The sequence below is a fragment of the Pan troglodytes genome, chromosome 21 (assembly GCF_028858775.2).
Source record: "Pan troglodytes isolate AG18354 chromosome 21, NHGRI_mPanTro3-v2.0_pri, whole genome shotgun sequence".
In the NCBI taxonomy this organism is placed as follows: domain Eukaryota; kingdom Metazoa; phylum Chordata; class Mammalia; order Primates; family Hominidae; genus Pan; species Pan troglodytes.
The window spans coordinates 44,373,448-44,390,115 of record NC_072419.2 but is presented as its reverse complement, the minus strand read 5'-3'; the positions used below and the strand labels follow the sequence as shown (position 1 = coordinate 44,390,115).

At 52.7% G+C, this 16,668-nt stretch overlaps 1 protein-coding gene across 2 annotated transcripts in view; it reads left to right on the top strand.

The window, feature by feature from the left end:
• The window catches only part of TGM2 (transglutaminase 2), a 36,948-nt gene that overhangs the window by 14,028 nt on the left and 6,252 nt on the right, over positions 1-16,668 (top strand). For both annotated transcript variants that reach the window (XM_016937902.3, XM_054674642.2), the window contains exons 4-10: positions 316-434; positions 3,294-3,422; positions 4,482-4,659; positions 9,171-9,306; positions 9,983-10,086; positions 11,716-11,958; positions 12,985-13,257. In XM_016937902.3, coding sequence (XP_016793391.2) covers positions 316-434; positions 3,294-3,422; positions 4,482-4,659; positions 9,171-9,306; positions 9,983-10,086; positions 11,716-11,958; positions 12,985-13,257 — 1,182 coding nt within the window. The remainder of the gene's footprint in view (positions 1-315; positions 435-3,293; positions 3,423-4,481; positions 4,660-9,170; positions 9,307-9,982; positions 10,087-11,715; positions 11,959-12,984; positions 13,258-16,668) is intronic.

Below are 16,668 nucleotides of genomic sequence, written 5' to 3'. Positions count from 1 at the left end.
AATGGGGCTTTCAAGGATCCCTTCCTCATAAGGCTCTTCTGGAGATTAAATTTATTAATACAGGTCATACATTTATCGCAGGTCCTGGCACACAGCGAGTGTTGAAGAAATGGCAGCCTTTGTTGTCACTAACCGATAACACCTTATCTCATTGATGTGGGATTATTCATTAATGGTTACTTTTTCTAATTAAAAGAAGGATGGATCCCTGAGACGCTGGCTTGGCCTAGGGAATTGGCACCCTTGACTCCAGATTTGCAGGGACCCTGGGCCTCCGCAGACCCAGAGCTGAGGTCCCTTTCTTCCTGCCTGCAGCGGATGCTGTGTACCTGGACTCGGAAGAGGAGCGGCAGGAGTACGTCCTCACCCAGCAGGGCTTTATCTACCAGGGCTCGGCCAAGTTCATCAAGAACATACCTTGGAATTTTGGGCAGGTAAGGGCCACACCCTGTCTCTCCCAACCATCTCAGGCCCTTCTGTGTGCCCGGCCCTGTGTCTGGGGGCAGCCAAAGCTGCACAGGTGGGAGTGACTCACAGAGTCACCCACTTCATGCTGTCAGGGATGCAAAGGCCCTGAAAGAGCTGAAGGTTCAGAGAGGGCCAAGGCTGCCCTGAGGTCACACAGCAAAGGCGGCGGCCTTGGATTCAAGGTGGAGAAAGAACTAGGAGAGCCTTTGGGAGCTGTGAAGTTGGTTGGTATCCTGGGAGGGGGAAGAGGGAACAGTAAAGCTCATGTATTGAAACAATAGGCAGTACTTGGAGTTGTGCTGGGGTAAGCCCTGTGTGCTAGGCATGTGCTAAGAAGAGGCTTTAAACCCTCACCCAGATCAGTGGTTCTCAGGATCACTGAGAGTCTTAAAACGCTAGGGGTTGAGAATTTGCTCTTCAAACAAGTTCCCAGGTGATGCTGATGCCGCTTGTCTAATAACCATACTTTGGGAACTGCTGATCTGGTTGTATCTGCTAGCTGCTGCTGCACAACAAGCCTGAAATTTAGGGGCTAAAAACAACAATCACTTATTATTTCTCACAAGTCTGTGGGTCAGCCATGCATGGCTGTCTAGGCTGGGCTTGGCTGGAGTCAGTAAAGCCAGCCTGACCTTTAGGCTCCTACCATCTGGCTCAGCCAATGGCTCATCTGTTTCACGTGGTTTCTCACTCCCCAGCCGGCCAGCCTGGGCTGGTTCTCTAAACCGGTGATGATAAATTTCATTTATCATCCAGCCACCTGTAAAAATTCTTGAGTCTCTGCTGGGAAAACTCACAAAGCAAGAACCATTGCACCCCTGGCCCCTCAACCTCCTGGTGTGTTAGGAGGTATTGGCCTCCTGGGGTGGGGTTCACCCTGAGGCTTCCCCCAGCAGCCTCTGGGTCAGGTTTCAATGTTCAATGACCCTCTAGGGAGGGTCCTACCCTGAAACCATAGGGAAATCTTCCCTGTATGATCTCAGGCTTTGACCAAAGTTTTCTCATCTGAATATCATGATGATAATTGCAAAACTATCTGCTCAGCAACCCTGTAGCCTGCTGTGGGATATAAATGAAATGGTGGTATGACCGTGATGCATAAAATACATCAGAAAATGAATTGGCTCTGATTTTTCATGGCTTTTTATTCTCTCCTGAGAAGGAGAACAAAGTCAAGTTCTTCCTTTATTTCCCAGGGTCCTGTTTTTTTTTGTTTTTTTTGTTTTTGTTTTTTTTGAGGCGGAGTCTCGCTCTGTCGCCCAGGCTGGAGTGCAGTGGTGCAATCTCGGCTCACTACAAGATCCGCCTCCTGGGTTCTCGCCATTCTCCTGCCTCAGCCTCCCGAGTAGCTGGGACTACAGACGCCCGCCACCACACCCGGCTAATTTTTTGTATTTTTTTAGTAGAGACGGGGTTTCACCGTGTTAACCAGGATGGTCTCAATCTCCTGACCTCGTGATCCGCCTGCCTCGGCCTCCCAAAGTGCTGGGATTACAGGCATGAGCCACCGCGCCCCGCCCACAGGGTCTTATTTTGTATCCGGGCTTGTGCTGGGCTGTGGAACATGGTCTTTGCAAAGCTTCTAGAGGTGATCACAGTCCAGGAAGATGAGACCTAGAGGAAGGAAGGAATAACAGCCTATGGGGATCAGGGGGTACTTCTTGAAGTAGGGAATATTTGAGCTAGGCTTTGAAGAACAAATGGGAGTTTGCCATGCAAGGAGGTGTGTGCACGACATACTAGGCCAAGGGAACTATGCAAGTGAAAGCTCAGAGGTTGGAAAGTTTATGTCGTGCCTGTGAGGTATATTGTAGCTTGGGGCATACCTTGTGTGTGAAGGAGCCCCAAGAGATGAGGTGGGAGAAGCCAGCAGTGCCCAGGTTGTGGAACAGCCCTGAACATCAGGCCGATGGCAATAGGGAGCCACAGAGGGTTCACACCATGGAAGGCTGTTGTGCAGCTTGGAGGGAGATCTGGCCCAGGAAAGGACCACAGAGGTGGGGGGAAAAGAGCAGACAGAAGGGCCCCTGGAGGTGGGTGGTCCAGTGGAAGGTGGCAAGAAGGGGTCCTGCTTTTGAGAAAGATGACATTTGAATGGCAAGGATGAGGAGGTGTGAGCCCTGCAGAGAGCAGCAGGAAGAGCATTCTGAACAGAGAAATAGCACATGCAAGGGCCCTGGGGCAGTGAGCCTGGGCAGAGTGAGTGTGGGTGTGAGTGGTGAGAGATGAGGTCAAAAAGGGGATGGGAGCAGATCGTGAAGGGCCTTGAAGGTTGCACGGTGAAGTCTAGGTTTTACTGTGGATACGGTTGAAACAGAAGAGTGATGGGACTGGATTTCTGTATTTAGAATCTGTCTCAGTTCCCATCAGAGCAGCATGTGTGGGCTGGGTTGGAGGGGGACGAGGGGGCTGACATCAGCTCTGCAGGGTGGGTCACGCCTTGGGGAAGTGGGAGATTTGGCTGAGCAAGAGGAGAAAGGGACAGTGACAGGGCCCAAGATGACTCTGAGGGGGAGCCCCAGGGACACCGGGCTGCCCACTCCATGGGCTCCTGCTCCAGATTCCCAGGTCTCCCCAACCAGGCCCTGGATGAAAATTGTTACCCTCTTCGTCACACACTCATGGCTCACCCAGTCATTGTCCCACTCCATTCCCTCCTGGGCCAAGAGAAGCTGCCACCAGAGAGATTTGGTAGACTCGGCCAGAGTGTCCCAGTCTGCTGTGTGGGACAGAGCGGGAAACAGCTGCTGGAGGCTTCAACGCAGGCTTCCTGGAGGAGGTGCTTTCCCAGCTCCCTCTTTCTCCTCTTGTTTCCTCTGACACAGTTTGAAGATGGGATCCTAGACATCTGCCTGATCCTTCTAGATGTCAACCCCAAGTTCCTGAAGAACGCGGGCCGTGACTGCTCCCGCCGCAGCAGCCCCGTCTACGTGGGCCGGGTGGTGAGCGGCATGGTGAGTGAGTGGCATGGCCCATCCAGGGGCGGGGCCTTCAGGGGGCTCCCGCAGGCCCCTCCCTCGCAGTGGAGACACAGGCTAGGCGTGGTGGGGGACCCGGGAGATGGGTAAGTCTTGGGGAAAAGACCTTATATTGGAAAGATAGGATTTGCACAGATGAGGGTGATGCTATGGGGTCCCCCAGAGCAATTAGTTTATTCATTTCTTCAGTAAATATTTATCAAGTACCACTTATGTCCTAAGCACTGGGGAGACAGCGGTATACAAGTCCTGTGTGATCTCTAGCTTTATGGAGACTGTGTTATAGAGGGGAGGGGAGGGGAGACAGACACTAACCAAACTACCATATGAACGAGCAGGCAGTTCACATGGTTCATAAATGATGGTGCACGCTCTGAAGGAACCCGAGGTGTGAGAGCGTCGGACTGCAGGGCCAGGCTCAGGGAGGGGCTGAGGGGCTCCCTAAGGTGGTACCCAGGAGAAGGGCATTCCAGGCAGAGGGCACAGCTGTGCAAAGGCCCTGAGAAGGGAGCGACTTTGGCAGGTTTGAGGAAGGAAGAGAAGCCAGTGTGCCTGGAGTGCAGTGAGCAGGGCCCGTGGGTGCAGAGGAAGCTGCAGAGGTGGGCAGGGGTGAGACCAGAAGGGCCTCTTGGATCATGGTCAGGAGGCTGATTTTATTCTCGAGGTAATGGGAATTTAGGGGGAACGACACAATCTGGGGTGGGGGGCCCAAGCGGGTCTTTGTAAAACTTAGATCACACCATGTCACTCCCGAGCAATCCTGTGTTCATAGGACAGAGTCACATCCCCAGTATCGCGTTCAAGACCTTGACACTGCCCCACCTCCTTCTTCCCCATCTCCCTCCTGTCCCCCGGCTCCAGCCCCCACCATCTGCCGCACACCACAGTCTGTCACACGATGGCCCCTTTGCACCCTTTCCTCACCCTGGAGCTCCCCTCCCCAGCTTTCACCCCCTGCTGTACTCAGGCTCACCCAGGCGGCACAGCCGTCACCCCATCCCAGGCTCAGTCCCCGTGCTGCCCCACTGGTTGCAGGTCAACTGCAACGATGACCAGGGTGTGCTGCTGGGACGCTGGGACAACAACTACGGGGACGGCGTCAGCCCCATGTCCTGGATCGGCAGCGTGGACATCCTGCGGCGCTGGAAGAACCACGGCTGCCAGCGCGTCAAGTATGGCCAGTGCTGGGTCTTCGCTGCCGTGGCCTGCACAGGCGAGCTGCACGCTGGGATGTGGGTCATGAGCCCTGGGAGGGGGCACAAAGAGCACTGGAGTAGGAATCAGGACATCCCTGCCCTGGTCCTGCCCCTGCCACCAACACTCTCAATGCGCTATGTGGCCTAGAGCCTGTGACCACCCTCTCCGGTCCTTTATCCAATAGCCATCCCTCCAGTGGTTGTTAGGATCAAGGGCTATCATTGGAGAGACTGCATGGGCTCAGGGCTGAGAACTTGGGCACTGGAGCCCACGTTCTCAAAAACTCAGGATTTTTAACCTGAGTTAAAAACCCCCTCCCTCCCACCACTTGCTCTGTGACCTCGAGCAAATGACTTCTTTCTGAACCTCAGTTTCCTCGTTTGGAAAATGGGGACAACATCAAGACCTTCCTCCTAGAGTGGGTGTGACATGAAGCTACTCAGCACAGAACCTGGCCCAGTGTCACTCTTGGCAAATATTAGCCAGTAATAACTGGATCCTAACAGTAATATCAGTGTCAAGAAAGAAAGCATGTTCTAAAATGTAGAGGGGGAATATCGAGCAATTTAAAACCAAAAAAGTAAAATAAATCTAAAACAAAAATCTTCAAAATTTAAGGCCAGAAAATGTCGATGATTGTTGCCAGGCTGATGATGGTGCTTATGAGAATGGGTTAGCATCACACGCTGGCTAAGAATGTAGACTCAAGACATAAGGATTGCTTGAGGCCGGGAGTTTGAGACCAGCCTGGGCAATATAGTGAGACCTTGTCTCTACAAAAAATAAAATAAAATAAAAATTAGCAGGCATGGTTGTGTGTCTGGAGTCTTGGCTACTCAGAAGGCTGAGGCAGGAAGATCGCTTGACCCCTGGAGGTTGGCTGCAATGAGCTATGATTGCACCATTGCACTCCAGCCTGGGCAACGGAGCAAGATCCTCTCTCAAAAAAAAAAAAAAAAAAAGAGAGAGAGCACAAATTCTGAAGTCAAGGCCTGGGTTCAAATCCTAGCTCTGCTTCTTACCAGCTCTGTGTCCTTAGGTAAATCACTTAACTCCTCTGAACCACAGTTCCATTGTATGTAAAATGGGCACAACGGTAGTACCTTTATACTGGGATGGTTGTGAGGATTAAATGAGTTAATATGTGTGAGGTAGCTGAGCGTGGTGGTGGTGCACCTGTAGTCTTAGCTGTTTGGGAGGCTGAGGCAGGGGGATCACTTGAACCCAGGAGGTCGAGGCTGCGGTGAGTCATGATTGCACCACTGTACTCCAGCCTGGGTGACAGAGCGAGACCTCATCTCTAAATAAATAAATGAATGTGGGAAGTGCTTAAAATGATTTTGGGTGCATAATAGAAAATACTTATGTGATGATATACTATTTATTGTCATGACTATTATTATTACCAAGCTCAATCTAAAAGGCTGGTCTGGGGCTTCCAGCTTTTCTGATTCCAAAACCAGTGCTAAGGCCCAGGAAAGGGTGCCTGGCAGGGCCCCCAGCACATCCTTCACACCAGCAGGCTGGGTCAGGGCAGCCTAACCTAGGTTCTCAGCTCGGCTGTCCTTGCCTTCTGACTCCTGCCTCTCTGCCTGGGACTGCCTGTTCCCCGTGACCTCTGAATTCCTTTTTCTTGTGGAAACTCCTTCATGCCAGACACTTCCCTCTGAGAGCCCTAAAACACCTCTTTTCAAAGAAGCCCATGAGTTTTCCTGGAAAAACCCCGAAATCCAAGACCTGGATCCCCAGGCTCACCGGCAGAAACCCTGGTCACCCTGGTCACCCTGGGCTGTGGCCGCCTGAAGGTTGAGCAGCAGATCCTGCCCCTCAGCTGCCCCACTGCAGGGCTGTGTTCTGGTCCCCACAGCCTCTTCCCAGGCTGTGTAGGATGGAGCCAGGGAAAACTTGGCCAAGAAAAGGGCTGTCTGACCATTGCGGCCGTGGAGTTCACGTGGGGAGCCAATGGTGAATTGGCCCATGAACTCTGGAGCTGGACTGCCTGGGTTTGAATCCAGCTCTGCCACTAACCCCTGGGTGGACTTGGGCAAGAGAATTGATGCCTCCAAGCCTCAATTTCCTCATCTATAAAATGGAGACAATGGTGACTGATCTCATTCATAGGAAGCTCTTAATACCAGGGAGAGATCACTTAGCACAGTCTCTGGCTCCGGTTAGGCTTGGGTTTGGGGATTTCCAGGGGAGCCTGGGATTCCAGCTTTCTCAGCCGGATCCCTCACTGTACTTCCTCAATGTCCATGAATCAGCCAGCATTGATGGACGACGTTTGCCGTAACGGGCACCATGACACACTGTGCTGTTCCCGAGCACCCCCTCAATGCTTGCTCTGGGAATGGGCAGACAAGGCTGTGCCCACACCCGCGGCCTCTCTCTGAATCACCACAAATCCCCACAAGCTGCTATTATTAGCTTGTCTTACTGAGGAGGAAATGGAGGCTCAGACAGGGGAGTGGCTTGCCCAAGGTCATACAGCTGGTGAGCAGCAGGGTCAGTCTCTGCTCCAGGTGTGCACGGGGCTGGGGCAGCCTCCTGTTAGACTGATGAGGAGGCCTCTCAGGACACCACCCCTGGGGCAAGAGTGGCACTTGGCTCCCTGGAAAGCAGAGACAGACCTCCCCTGTCCTCCGGTCTGTCCTCAGGCCCGCTGCATGGTGGGATAAGACCTGTGGTTAGGACACCAGCCTTCACTGAGGGCAGCCTTAGGGCTGAGCCCTGCCCAGGCCTCAGGGGGACAGAAACCGGGCAAGAGGGGGAGGTCATAGCTGTTCCTTCCTCCTTCCTCGCAGCTCCTACAAGTCTCCTGGCAGGAATCCAGGGCCAACCAGTAAGCTCTTACCCTGGCCTATCGATGGTGGCCCCAGGGCAAAGGTCGCATCCGTTCTCCCCCACTCCCAAACTCAACTTCAATCAAAACTAAAAGTAAAACAAAAGTCCCACAGATTACCTTATTACGCCTAATCTTGTTTCTCTTCATTTTTTAGATATTTTTTTCTGGGAATCTGTTACTTTTACAATACACATAAAAAGCACATTTTTAAAATGAGAGAGTAAAAGCACCCATAATTCCGTCTGCCAGGAGCACCCAGTGGGCCGCGTGGGTGAGATCCACGCCGGGATTTTCCTCCCTCCCCTGTGCTCCTGCCTCTCCGAGCTGAGCTCAGCTTGCAGATGCCAGTCAATGTCCTGTTTCTGTTTAACCTGTCATTGCAACATCAGCCCCTTTCCCAGCAAACAGGGCATTGGCAGGTATGCAGGGCCCTCCCTCCCGACAAGTCTGAGGACCCTGACCTGTGCTGCGACCTGTTTATAGGGCCACATGCATCCGTGTTCTTGTACATTGGGAATGATGATGAGTCCCCAGTGGCATCACTAATGCACAAAGAGATGGAACCAAGGCCCAGAGACATGAAGGGACTGGTCCCAGGTCACACAGCTGAAAGCAGCTGGGTCTCCCGACCTCTGTGCCCTCCTCTGCCTGTTCTGCTGTTTGAGTCTTTAAGTCCCTATCTTGGGGAGAGTCAGTCATTCAATCACTCCTCCCCTCCCTCCCTCTTTCCTCTCCTCTCTCCTTCCTCCACTCCTTCATCCCATTTGACAAAATAGTCAATGACAGGCCTGTGCTGGGCTCCAGGATCTAACATAAGACAGATCCCTCACTGTCCTTGGAGGACTAATTAAAGAATCCCTCACATGCCTGTACACTGGAAGGATGAAGGATCTCCAGCCGTGCTATGAATGCAAATGATGGGGCAACCTGAACCTGGCAGGCAGCCTTCCAGGCAGAGGGAATTGCAGACACCGATGCCTTGAAGCTGGCAGAGGCAGAGCATGCTGGAGGCCAGTGTGGAGGAGCACAGCGTGCAAGGAGGGGGTCAGGGGCCAGACCCTCCAGGGCCAAGGGCCATGGCCAGGGCTCTGGCCTTGACCTCAAGGGCCATGGGGAACCAAGGACAATTGATCACAGGAGTGGTGACATCAGATTTGTACTTTATTTCATTTTGAGATGGAGTCTCACTCTGTCGCCCAGGCTGGAGTGCAGTGGTGCAATCTTGGCTCACCACAACCTCCGCCTCCCAGGTTCAAGCAATTCTCCTGCCTCAGCCTCCTCCTGAGTAGCTGGGATTACAGGCGTGCACCACCATGCCTGGCTAATTTTTGTATTTTTAGTAGAGACGGGGTTTCACCATATTGGCCAGGCTGGTCTCAAACTCTTGACTTCAGGCCCCCCTCGGCCTCTCAAAGTGCTGGGATTATAGGCGTGAGCCACCACGCCTGGCCGGGGTTTGTATTTTAGAGTCTCCTTCTGGCAACTGTGATGTGAGGGGCATAGAATGGACATGGGGTGACCAGAGAGGTGGGCGCCATTGTCCCGGCAGGAAGGGCTGGCTCATGTTCTCAGCACTTGGACAGCAGGTACAGTGTTCCCTGGAATGCAGATGGGCAGGTGGAGGCCCAGAGCAGGGCGGATGTCTCCAGGACCTCACCCCGCTTTCCACTCCTCTCCAACAGTGCTGAGGTGCCTGGGCATCCCCACCCGCGTCGTGACCAACTACAACTCGGCCCATGACCAGAACAGCAACCTTCTCATCGAGTACTTCCGCAATGAGTTTGGGGAGATCCAGGGTGACAAGAGCGAGATGATCTGGTGAGGTGGGGGCCAGGGTGGGATCGGAGCCCAGTAGGGAGGGCCCCATGGAGAGGAAACCTTGGAGGGCTTCTTGGAGGAGGTCACATTTGAATTGGGCCTTAGAAGTTCAGCAGTATTTGAGCAGGCTTGGGGAAGGCCTAGAGGGAAAGTCAACCACATACATGATGGGGCCTCAGGAAGAATCATGCTGCAAATGTTGTCGGGAGTCTGGAATGCCACATTAGGGGGCCCAGGCTTGATTCCAAAAGCAATAGGTTGTCACTCAAGGATTCAGAGTGGGAGAGGGCGGGGCTGACAACTGCCAGGAGGGCTAGAGGGGAAGAGATGGGCGGGGGCTGGGGCGTGGTCCAGGTGGGGAGTGATAAGCCCTGAACGGACAGAAAAGAAGGGATGGAGCCAAGAAATTAGGAGGTCAAAGGGGCCACTGAGAGGGGCAAGGAGGGGAGAGGAGTTGAGAAGGGCTCTGAGGTGTAGGAGTGGGCGCCTGGCTAGAGAGGGTGCTGTGAGATGGGCCCCCGTGGGAGGAAGAACAAGGCAGTGGGGAGACACGCTGGGCTCAGTTTGGGACGAGGCAAGCTTGCATCTGGGGACATGAATGCATGGTCTGCCCATGGGAGGTGGCGATGAATGTTGCTCATGTTCTGCTTCATTCCCGCCCCCCTATCCCCCTCAGGAACTTCCACTGCTGGGTAGAGTCGTGGATGACCAGGCCGGACCTGCAGCCGGGGTACGAGGGCTGGCAGGCCCTGGACCCAACGCCCCAGGAGAAGAGCGGAGGTGCATGGGCGGGCACTGTCGCGTCAAACAGATGGGGAAGACGAGGCTTGGGGAGTTAAAATGACTCAGCTGGAGGGCGGCAGAACTAGGAGCTCACCCGGAGACCACTGATGGGTCCACAGAAGGGTGGGGGACCTCACTTACATCTTAATAACACACTACTTGATAAATCTCAAAAATAATTCACGTGCATTGCGGAAAGCAGGAAATACAGAGAAGCTCAAAGAAAAAAATCAAATAGCATCTTTGTCTCCTCCCTCTAAAATAAGCAGCATTAACATTCACACGAGCTTCCACTGATTTCAAATCGTGTATTTGTATGCGGGTGTATATGTGTGTGTTTATATATGTATGTATATAAACACACACATATATATGTAGTACCTGTGTGTTTGAAAGAGAGAGTACACTAAGGCACAATTTTGTGGTGCATATGGACACTTTCTAGGAATATTTTTAAATGTATAAAATATAATACATAGCGTTACAAAGAAAACCAATTACATTAAAATACAGTTGTCACAAGTTTTAAAAAATGAATTTATGATATAATAACATATACTTCTTTATAGAACAAGATCTAGCGGTAGAGTCAGTAAGTTCCATAATATAGTTGTAGAGATAATTTATGAGCATAAATTAATTTCCTCCCATCTGGGACAGCTGTAAGTTTGTAATGACCACGCCTGTGGTTCTTATGAGTGACAAGTCCTAAGTGCTCCTCAGGCTGCTATGGTCGTTTCCTGCTTTTGCAACTGAAGAAAGTGCTATAGTGAAAACAAAGATACCCTTTTTTCCCCATCATAGGGTTCATAGGCCCCTGAATTCTGTTGGTAGTGCCTTGGTGGGGGTCCGTGGGCCCTGGCTTAAGACCTCCAGCGGCATGGAACATTTTTTCCCAGCTCTGTCCACTTCTGGATAAAGCATTGGCATTTCTCCAGCAGATAGTTTTCTGTGATTTGAATTTTTATTTAATGTGACCGTGGTCCATCACATGGATGTGCTAGACTGTATCTATCCAGCCGCTAGTCCTCAGCATTGGAAGTCTGCGGACAGTGTGGGGCGGTTATCAACCACACTTATGTAAACATCAGGCACCCGTATTCACTTGGAGAACACACACGCCCTGGGGCTGGCCCCATGCGGGGCACTGAGCTCCACTCTCAGTACGAGCAGGAAATGAGACAGATGTCCTCCTTGCTAACATGTTGCCTGTCCTTGGCTCCATAATTTCCTTAGGATGTCTGGGATACATTTCCATTTTATTTATCAAATACTTGCATAGCATTTAGTATAGGCTATGAGCTTTACATCTATAATTCAGGAATGCTCATTAGGTGGGTCCAGATCTTATCTCCACATGAAACTGCCGCTTCGAGAAGTTAGTGACTGGCCCAAAGTCACCAGCTAATAAGAGGCTGAGCTGGGATTTGAACCTTAAAAGTTGTGCTCCAGAGCCCCTATTCTGAACCCTCGCCCTGTGGTGCCCTCCTGGAAGTGGAGTCCTTCCGTCAGAGGGCCGCGTGGTCTTGAGGTTTTTGGCTACATGCGGTTGAATTGTGGAGGGTTTTAGAGGACACCACCCAACCTTCACCCAGGCCCATCCCTTCCCCTTTCTACCCCTGCCAGGGACGTACTGCTGTGGCCCAGTTCCAGTTCGTGCCATCAAGGAGGGCGACCTGAGCACCAAGTACGATGCGCCCTTTGTCTTTGCGGAGGTCAATGCTGACGTGGTAGACTGGATCCAGCAGGACGATGGGTCTGTGCACAAATCCATCAACCGTTCCCTGATCGTTGGGCTAAAGATCAGCACTAAGAGCGTGGGCCGAGACGAGCGGGAGGATATCACTCACACCTACAAATACCCAGAGGGTATGTGCCCTCAGAGTCTTTAATGTGGCCTTGAAGATAAGCATCCGGTTTTCCCAGCCCGGCAGGCTCGTGTATGTGTGTGCGTGTGTTTTAATTGTTAGCCTACGTACAGCAATGGCCCCGTAGGCTATACTCCATCTTCAGCAATGCCTTAGAAACAGGAGCAAACATGTTGAGGGACAGTGGTAGAGGATTATTCATTTAGGGAAGGAGTTCTCTGCTACTGATGTTAAATCAGTTGCAGGGGAAAGGACTTGATTTATTTTTAAAAATTGGATTTGAGCACATCGAACAGCCAATTCAATATGGTATCTAATTTCTAAGCAAATACTAAGCATAGCAAAGCTCACAGAGGGGACTAAGAAACCATAGTTCCTGCCTTGGCCTGACCCTCACTGACTTTCCAGGGGTGCCTGGCCATACTCTAGCTGAAAGGGGTAACACAGAATGAAATGATGCTCTCCCCATCCCCTGAAAGGTCTAGAGCTGATAGTTTCATAGAAGAAATAGATATGCACCCAACAACACTGGGAGAAAAAAATCAAAGGAGCATAGGAGAGAGGCAAATGGAATATAAGGAAGGGAGCAATCAGAGACAGGGAGGGAAAGGATTTTAGGTAGAAGTAATCCCTGTGTAATTGCTTGAAGGTAAGAAAGATTGCACTGTATTCGTGCCTAGTATGCACCAAGCACTGTTGTAGGCACTGGATAAGTAAAACACAGCCTTAGCCCTCGAGCAGCTCAAGAAGGTAAGTTTGAAACAGAAAACAACACAGGGGAAGGAGTGGTCAGAGAGGGCTTCCTGGAGGAGGGGTTATTTGGGGTTGAGTCTTGAGGGATGTATAGGAGTTCACTAGTGGAAAATAAATGAAATGATGTGTCCTCCTGGCCCAGAAATGTAGAGAAGGGGCTCCTTCAGGGCTGCCCTGAGTCATCAGGCCTCTGCGAAGACAGCTTGCCCTGTTGCAGCCCCCTTCCTGTGATCTATTCCAGCTGTGATTGAGGCTCTCTTCCCAACCCCTACAGGGTCCTCAGAGGAGAGGGAGGCCTTCACAAGGGCGAACCACCTGAACAAACTGGCCGAGAAGGAGGAGACAGGGATGGCCATGCGGATCCGTGTGGGCCAGAGCATGAACATGGGCAGTGACTTTGACGTCTTTGCCCACATCACCAACAACACCGCTGAGGAGTACGTCTGCCGCCTCCTGCTCTGTGCCCGCACCGTCAGCTACAATGGGATCTTGGGGCCCGAGTGTGGCACCAAGTACCTGCTCAACCTCAACCTGGAGCCTTTCTCTGGTAAGGCCCTGTGTTCCTGGAGCATTTGTTGACCGCCAACTGACAACATGCTAGGTAGTGACCTAACCATTTAGCATGTGTGATTTCACCCCACAGACACTTACATGGCGCTGACTCTGGGGCAGGCCCTGTCCTAAGCACTTTATAAATATCAACCCACTTAATTCTTATTGCAAGAGTGAGGGGATGGATTCTAACATGGCTCCGTTTTCCAGATGAGTAGACTGAGGCACAGAGAGGTTAAGTAATTTTCTTAAGGTTGCACAGTTGGGGAGTAAACCTGTCCTCACAGCAGCTATACTGTTTGGTTTCACCTCATCTTCGTGTGACCCCTGACTGCTTTCGCAGACCCTCTGCTGCCCTCTCCCAGTGAATTCCACTGTCTCCAGCCCCTCATGCCTCAGCAGCCTCTCTCCATGGGCCCTTCGAGAACCTCTCCTGTGCCTCTGGTTGCTCTCGGCCTCAAAGAAAAGTCTCTAACCCAGCGCCTTGGAAAGTGCCTGTTGCACTTTCCACAGTGATGGAGACGTGCTGAGTCTGCACCGCCTATCCAGCATGGCTGCCACCAGCTACACGTGGCTGCTAAGCGCTTGAAATGTGGCTGGTGCAACTGTAGAACTAAAGTTTTTTTGTTTGTTTGCTTGTTTTTTTATTTTTATTTTTTGAGATGGAGTCTTACTCTGTTGCCCAGTCTGCAGTGCAGTGGCACGATCTCAGCTCACTGCAATCTCAGCCTCCCAAGTAGCTGGGATTACAGGCGTGCACCACCGTGCCCAGCTAATTTTTGTATTTTTAGTAGAGATGGGATTTCACCATGTTGGCCAGGCTGGTCTTGGACTCCTGGCCTCAAGTGATCTACCTGTCTCGGCCTCCCAAAGTGCTGGGATTATAGGTGTGAGCCACCGCACCTGGCCAAAACTAAAGTTTTAATTGTGTTGAAAGTTAGACAGCCACAGGTGGCCAGAAGCTGCTATGCTGGGCAGAGCAGATCGGCGAGCCAAAGGTGGGAGCGTCCAGCCTCTGCAGGGAGAAGTGCTTTCTTCCTGGACTTGATTGTCCCTCTCCAGTGTCCCCAGCACCAGCCTGGTTGCCTTTTTAGGCAGATCCCCTTCGCAGTGACATGGTGTCATTAGACCACCCAACCCAGCCCCGAGCCAAGACTTTGTCACCAGGCTTCCTGCATGGAGACCTGCACAGTGGTTGTCCTCTGGGTCCCTTACACTGTCTGGCTTTGTCACTGTGCCTGGTTATCTTCCTAAATATAAGCCTGAGGCCCTCAGAGGAGCCGTGGCCACTGAGGTCACATAGCGAGGCAGTGCGGGACCAGGATTCAAGCCCAGGGCTCCGCCCAGCAGCCCCACCACCACCCAGCAGCCCCATCCCACTTTCTGCCACTTGGAGCCCTGCAGGTGTGAGGAGGGCAGAGGGGTTTCCAGGCTAGGAGAGGAGCTGGGAGCTGCAGAATGAGACATTGGCCATCCTCTGAGGGGCAGCGGAATCAAGTAGGACATCGTCTTTGGGCAGCATCTTGCTGTGTCACCAGAGCAAATGGCCACCCCCCTGCACCTTAGCGTCCCCATCAGGTTCCTGGGGGTCATGATCCAACAGTGCAGGACCATCGGGGGTAAGAGAGTGTGCACACAGTAGGCACTCATGCCTGGGATTCAGTGTGGCCACACCTGGAGATGCTGGAGAGCCCTCGGGTGGGGCATGGTTTGTGTTTACAGAGTTTGTTTCCCCGTCTCTTTTCCCCGGACTCCTGCCTGTCAAACCAGTGGTCGTCCCTCTCCTCTATGATAGTGCCTGGACCCTTGGCGCCCATGGGCTGGCGTCTGGGGCACAGCTTTCACCCTCCTAAGAAAGCAGGTCTGTGTTGCGGGCGGGGCGTCTGCAGTGTTGACAGTTGCTGCCTCCTGGTTTTTCTATCTTGGGCCCACCGTGGGCACTCCTGGAGCTGCACCCCCTGGGCACACCCACTGTCAGGCCCTGGGCAGACTCCTCAGCAGGGGCCAGGCCCTCAGAGGGCAGATCCTCTTGGTACCAGGACAGGGCCCAACACTGAAGCTGTTGAAAGACATTTCCCGAGGCCAGGAATACCTGGCTTTGAATCTCAGCTCTGCTGCCCTCTGAATGCACCACGTTGGGCGCGGTGAACATGCTCTCTGAGTCTTAGGTCATGCTCGCCTGTTACATGGGGTGATGACATGCCTGCCTGATGCGCCCGCAGCCGTGAGGACTGAGGGAGAGGATGCGTGCTCAGGAGGTATCTGGAAAGGGCACAGCAGCACCAGCACACGGTGGGGCCCTCACTCCTCCCTGAGTGCGAGTGCTAAGAGGCGTGGGGAGGCGAGAAGCCCGTGGACCTTTCCTGAACACCTTCTGTCCCAGGCAGTGGTGTCAGCCCTGGGCTCGGGGGTTCCTGTGTCCCTGACACCTCGGTGGTGTAGAAAGGACCCGGCCCTCGCTGCTCATCCAGGCCCCAAGTGTCCGGGACAGGATCCATCTCTACAGGTGTGTAGGGGTTCAGGACACAAGGACACCCAAGTTCTAGTTCCTGCTGCCTGCTGCCTGGCTGTGGGCTCCTGGGTGTTCCTCTCCTCCAGCAAGGCTATGGGTTCCCCATTCACACAAAGGGGAAGGTGCGTTCCTCTTTTAAGAGCCCTTCCAGCCCTGTTTTGTGTGTGTGTGTGTGTGTGTGTGTGTGTATGTGTGTGTGTATACATTTAGGAGGTCCAAGTGCGGTTTTGTTACACAGATATATTGAGCAGTGGTGAAGTCTTGGGCTTGACATTGGAGACCCAGTCCCATCGTTTCAGTGCACACCCACCAGCTCCTTCTTGTGCTCAGAGCTGCTCCAAGGGGAGAAAGTGTCTGTCCTAGAATGAGTGGCATGAGGTGAACTCCAGGCCTGGGCCAGACGCACCAAAATCACTTCCTCCCAGGCCCCTGTGGAGTCAGCCCTCACCTCTAAGTCACCATCGGGACCCTGAGAGCATTGTTCTGCACTGGCATCAGCCAAGCATGCTGACTTTTCTCATCCTCCCAGGAACATGCTCACCACAGAGGGTGAGCAGCAGGTCCCTCCTATTGGGGACCCACTGGAGACATAGCCTTCAGGGAGAGGAAGGGGAGGATAGAAGGTCCTGGGCATTGGCCTCTGGCTGGAAAGTGAGGCTGGTCCAAGTCCCCTGTTGGAACCTCCAATGCCAAGCTCAAGCTGAGATGCGTTCCCTCTAAGCCCCCATACTGTGGTTGAGTTACTTGTTATTCTTTGATGATAAGATCTGGGGAATTTCCGTGTGCTGGTGGACAGGAAGCCAGGCCCTGGACGGCTGAAAGGAATCCAGTTGCCCCCACCCCTGCCTCCTTTCTTTGCTGCTTCTTTCTCTTCTCCTTCCTGCCTCCACCCTT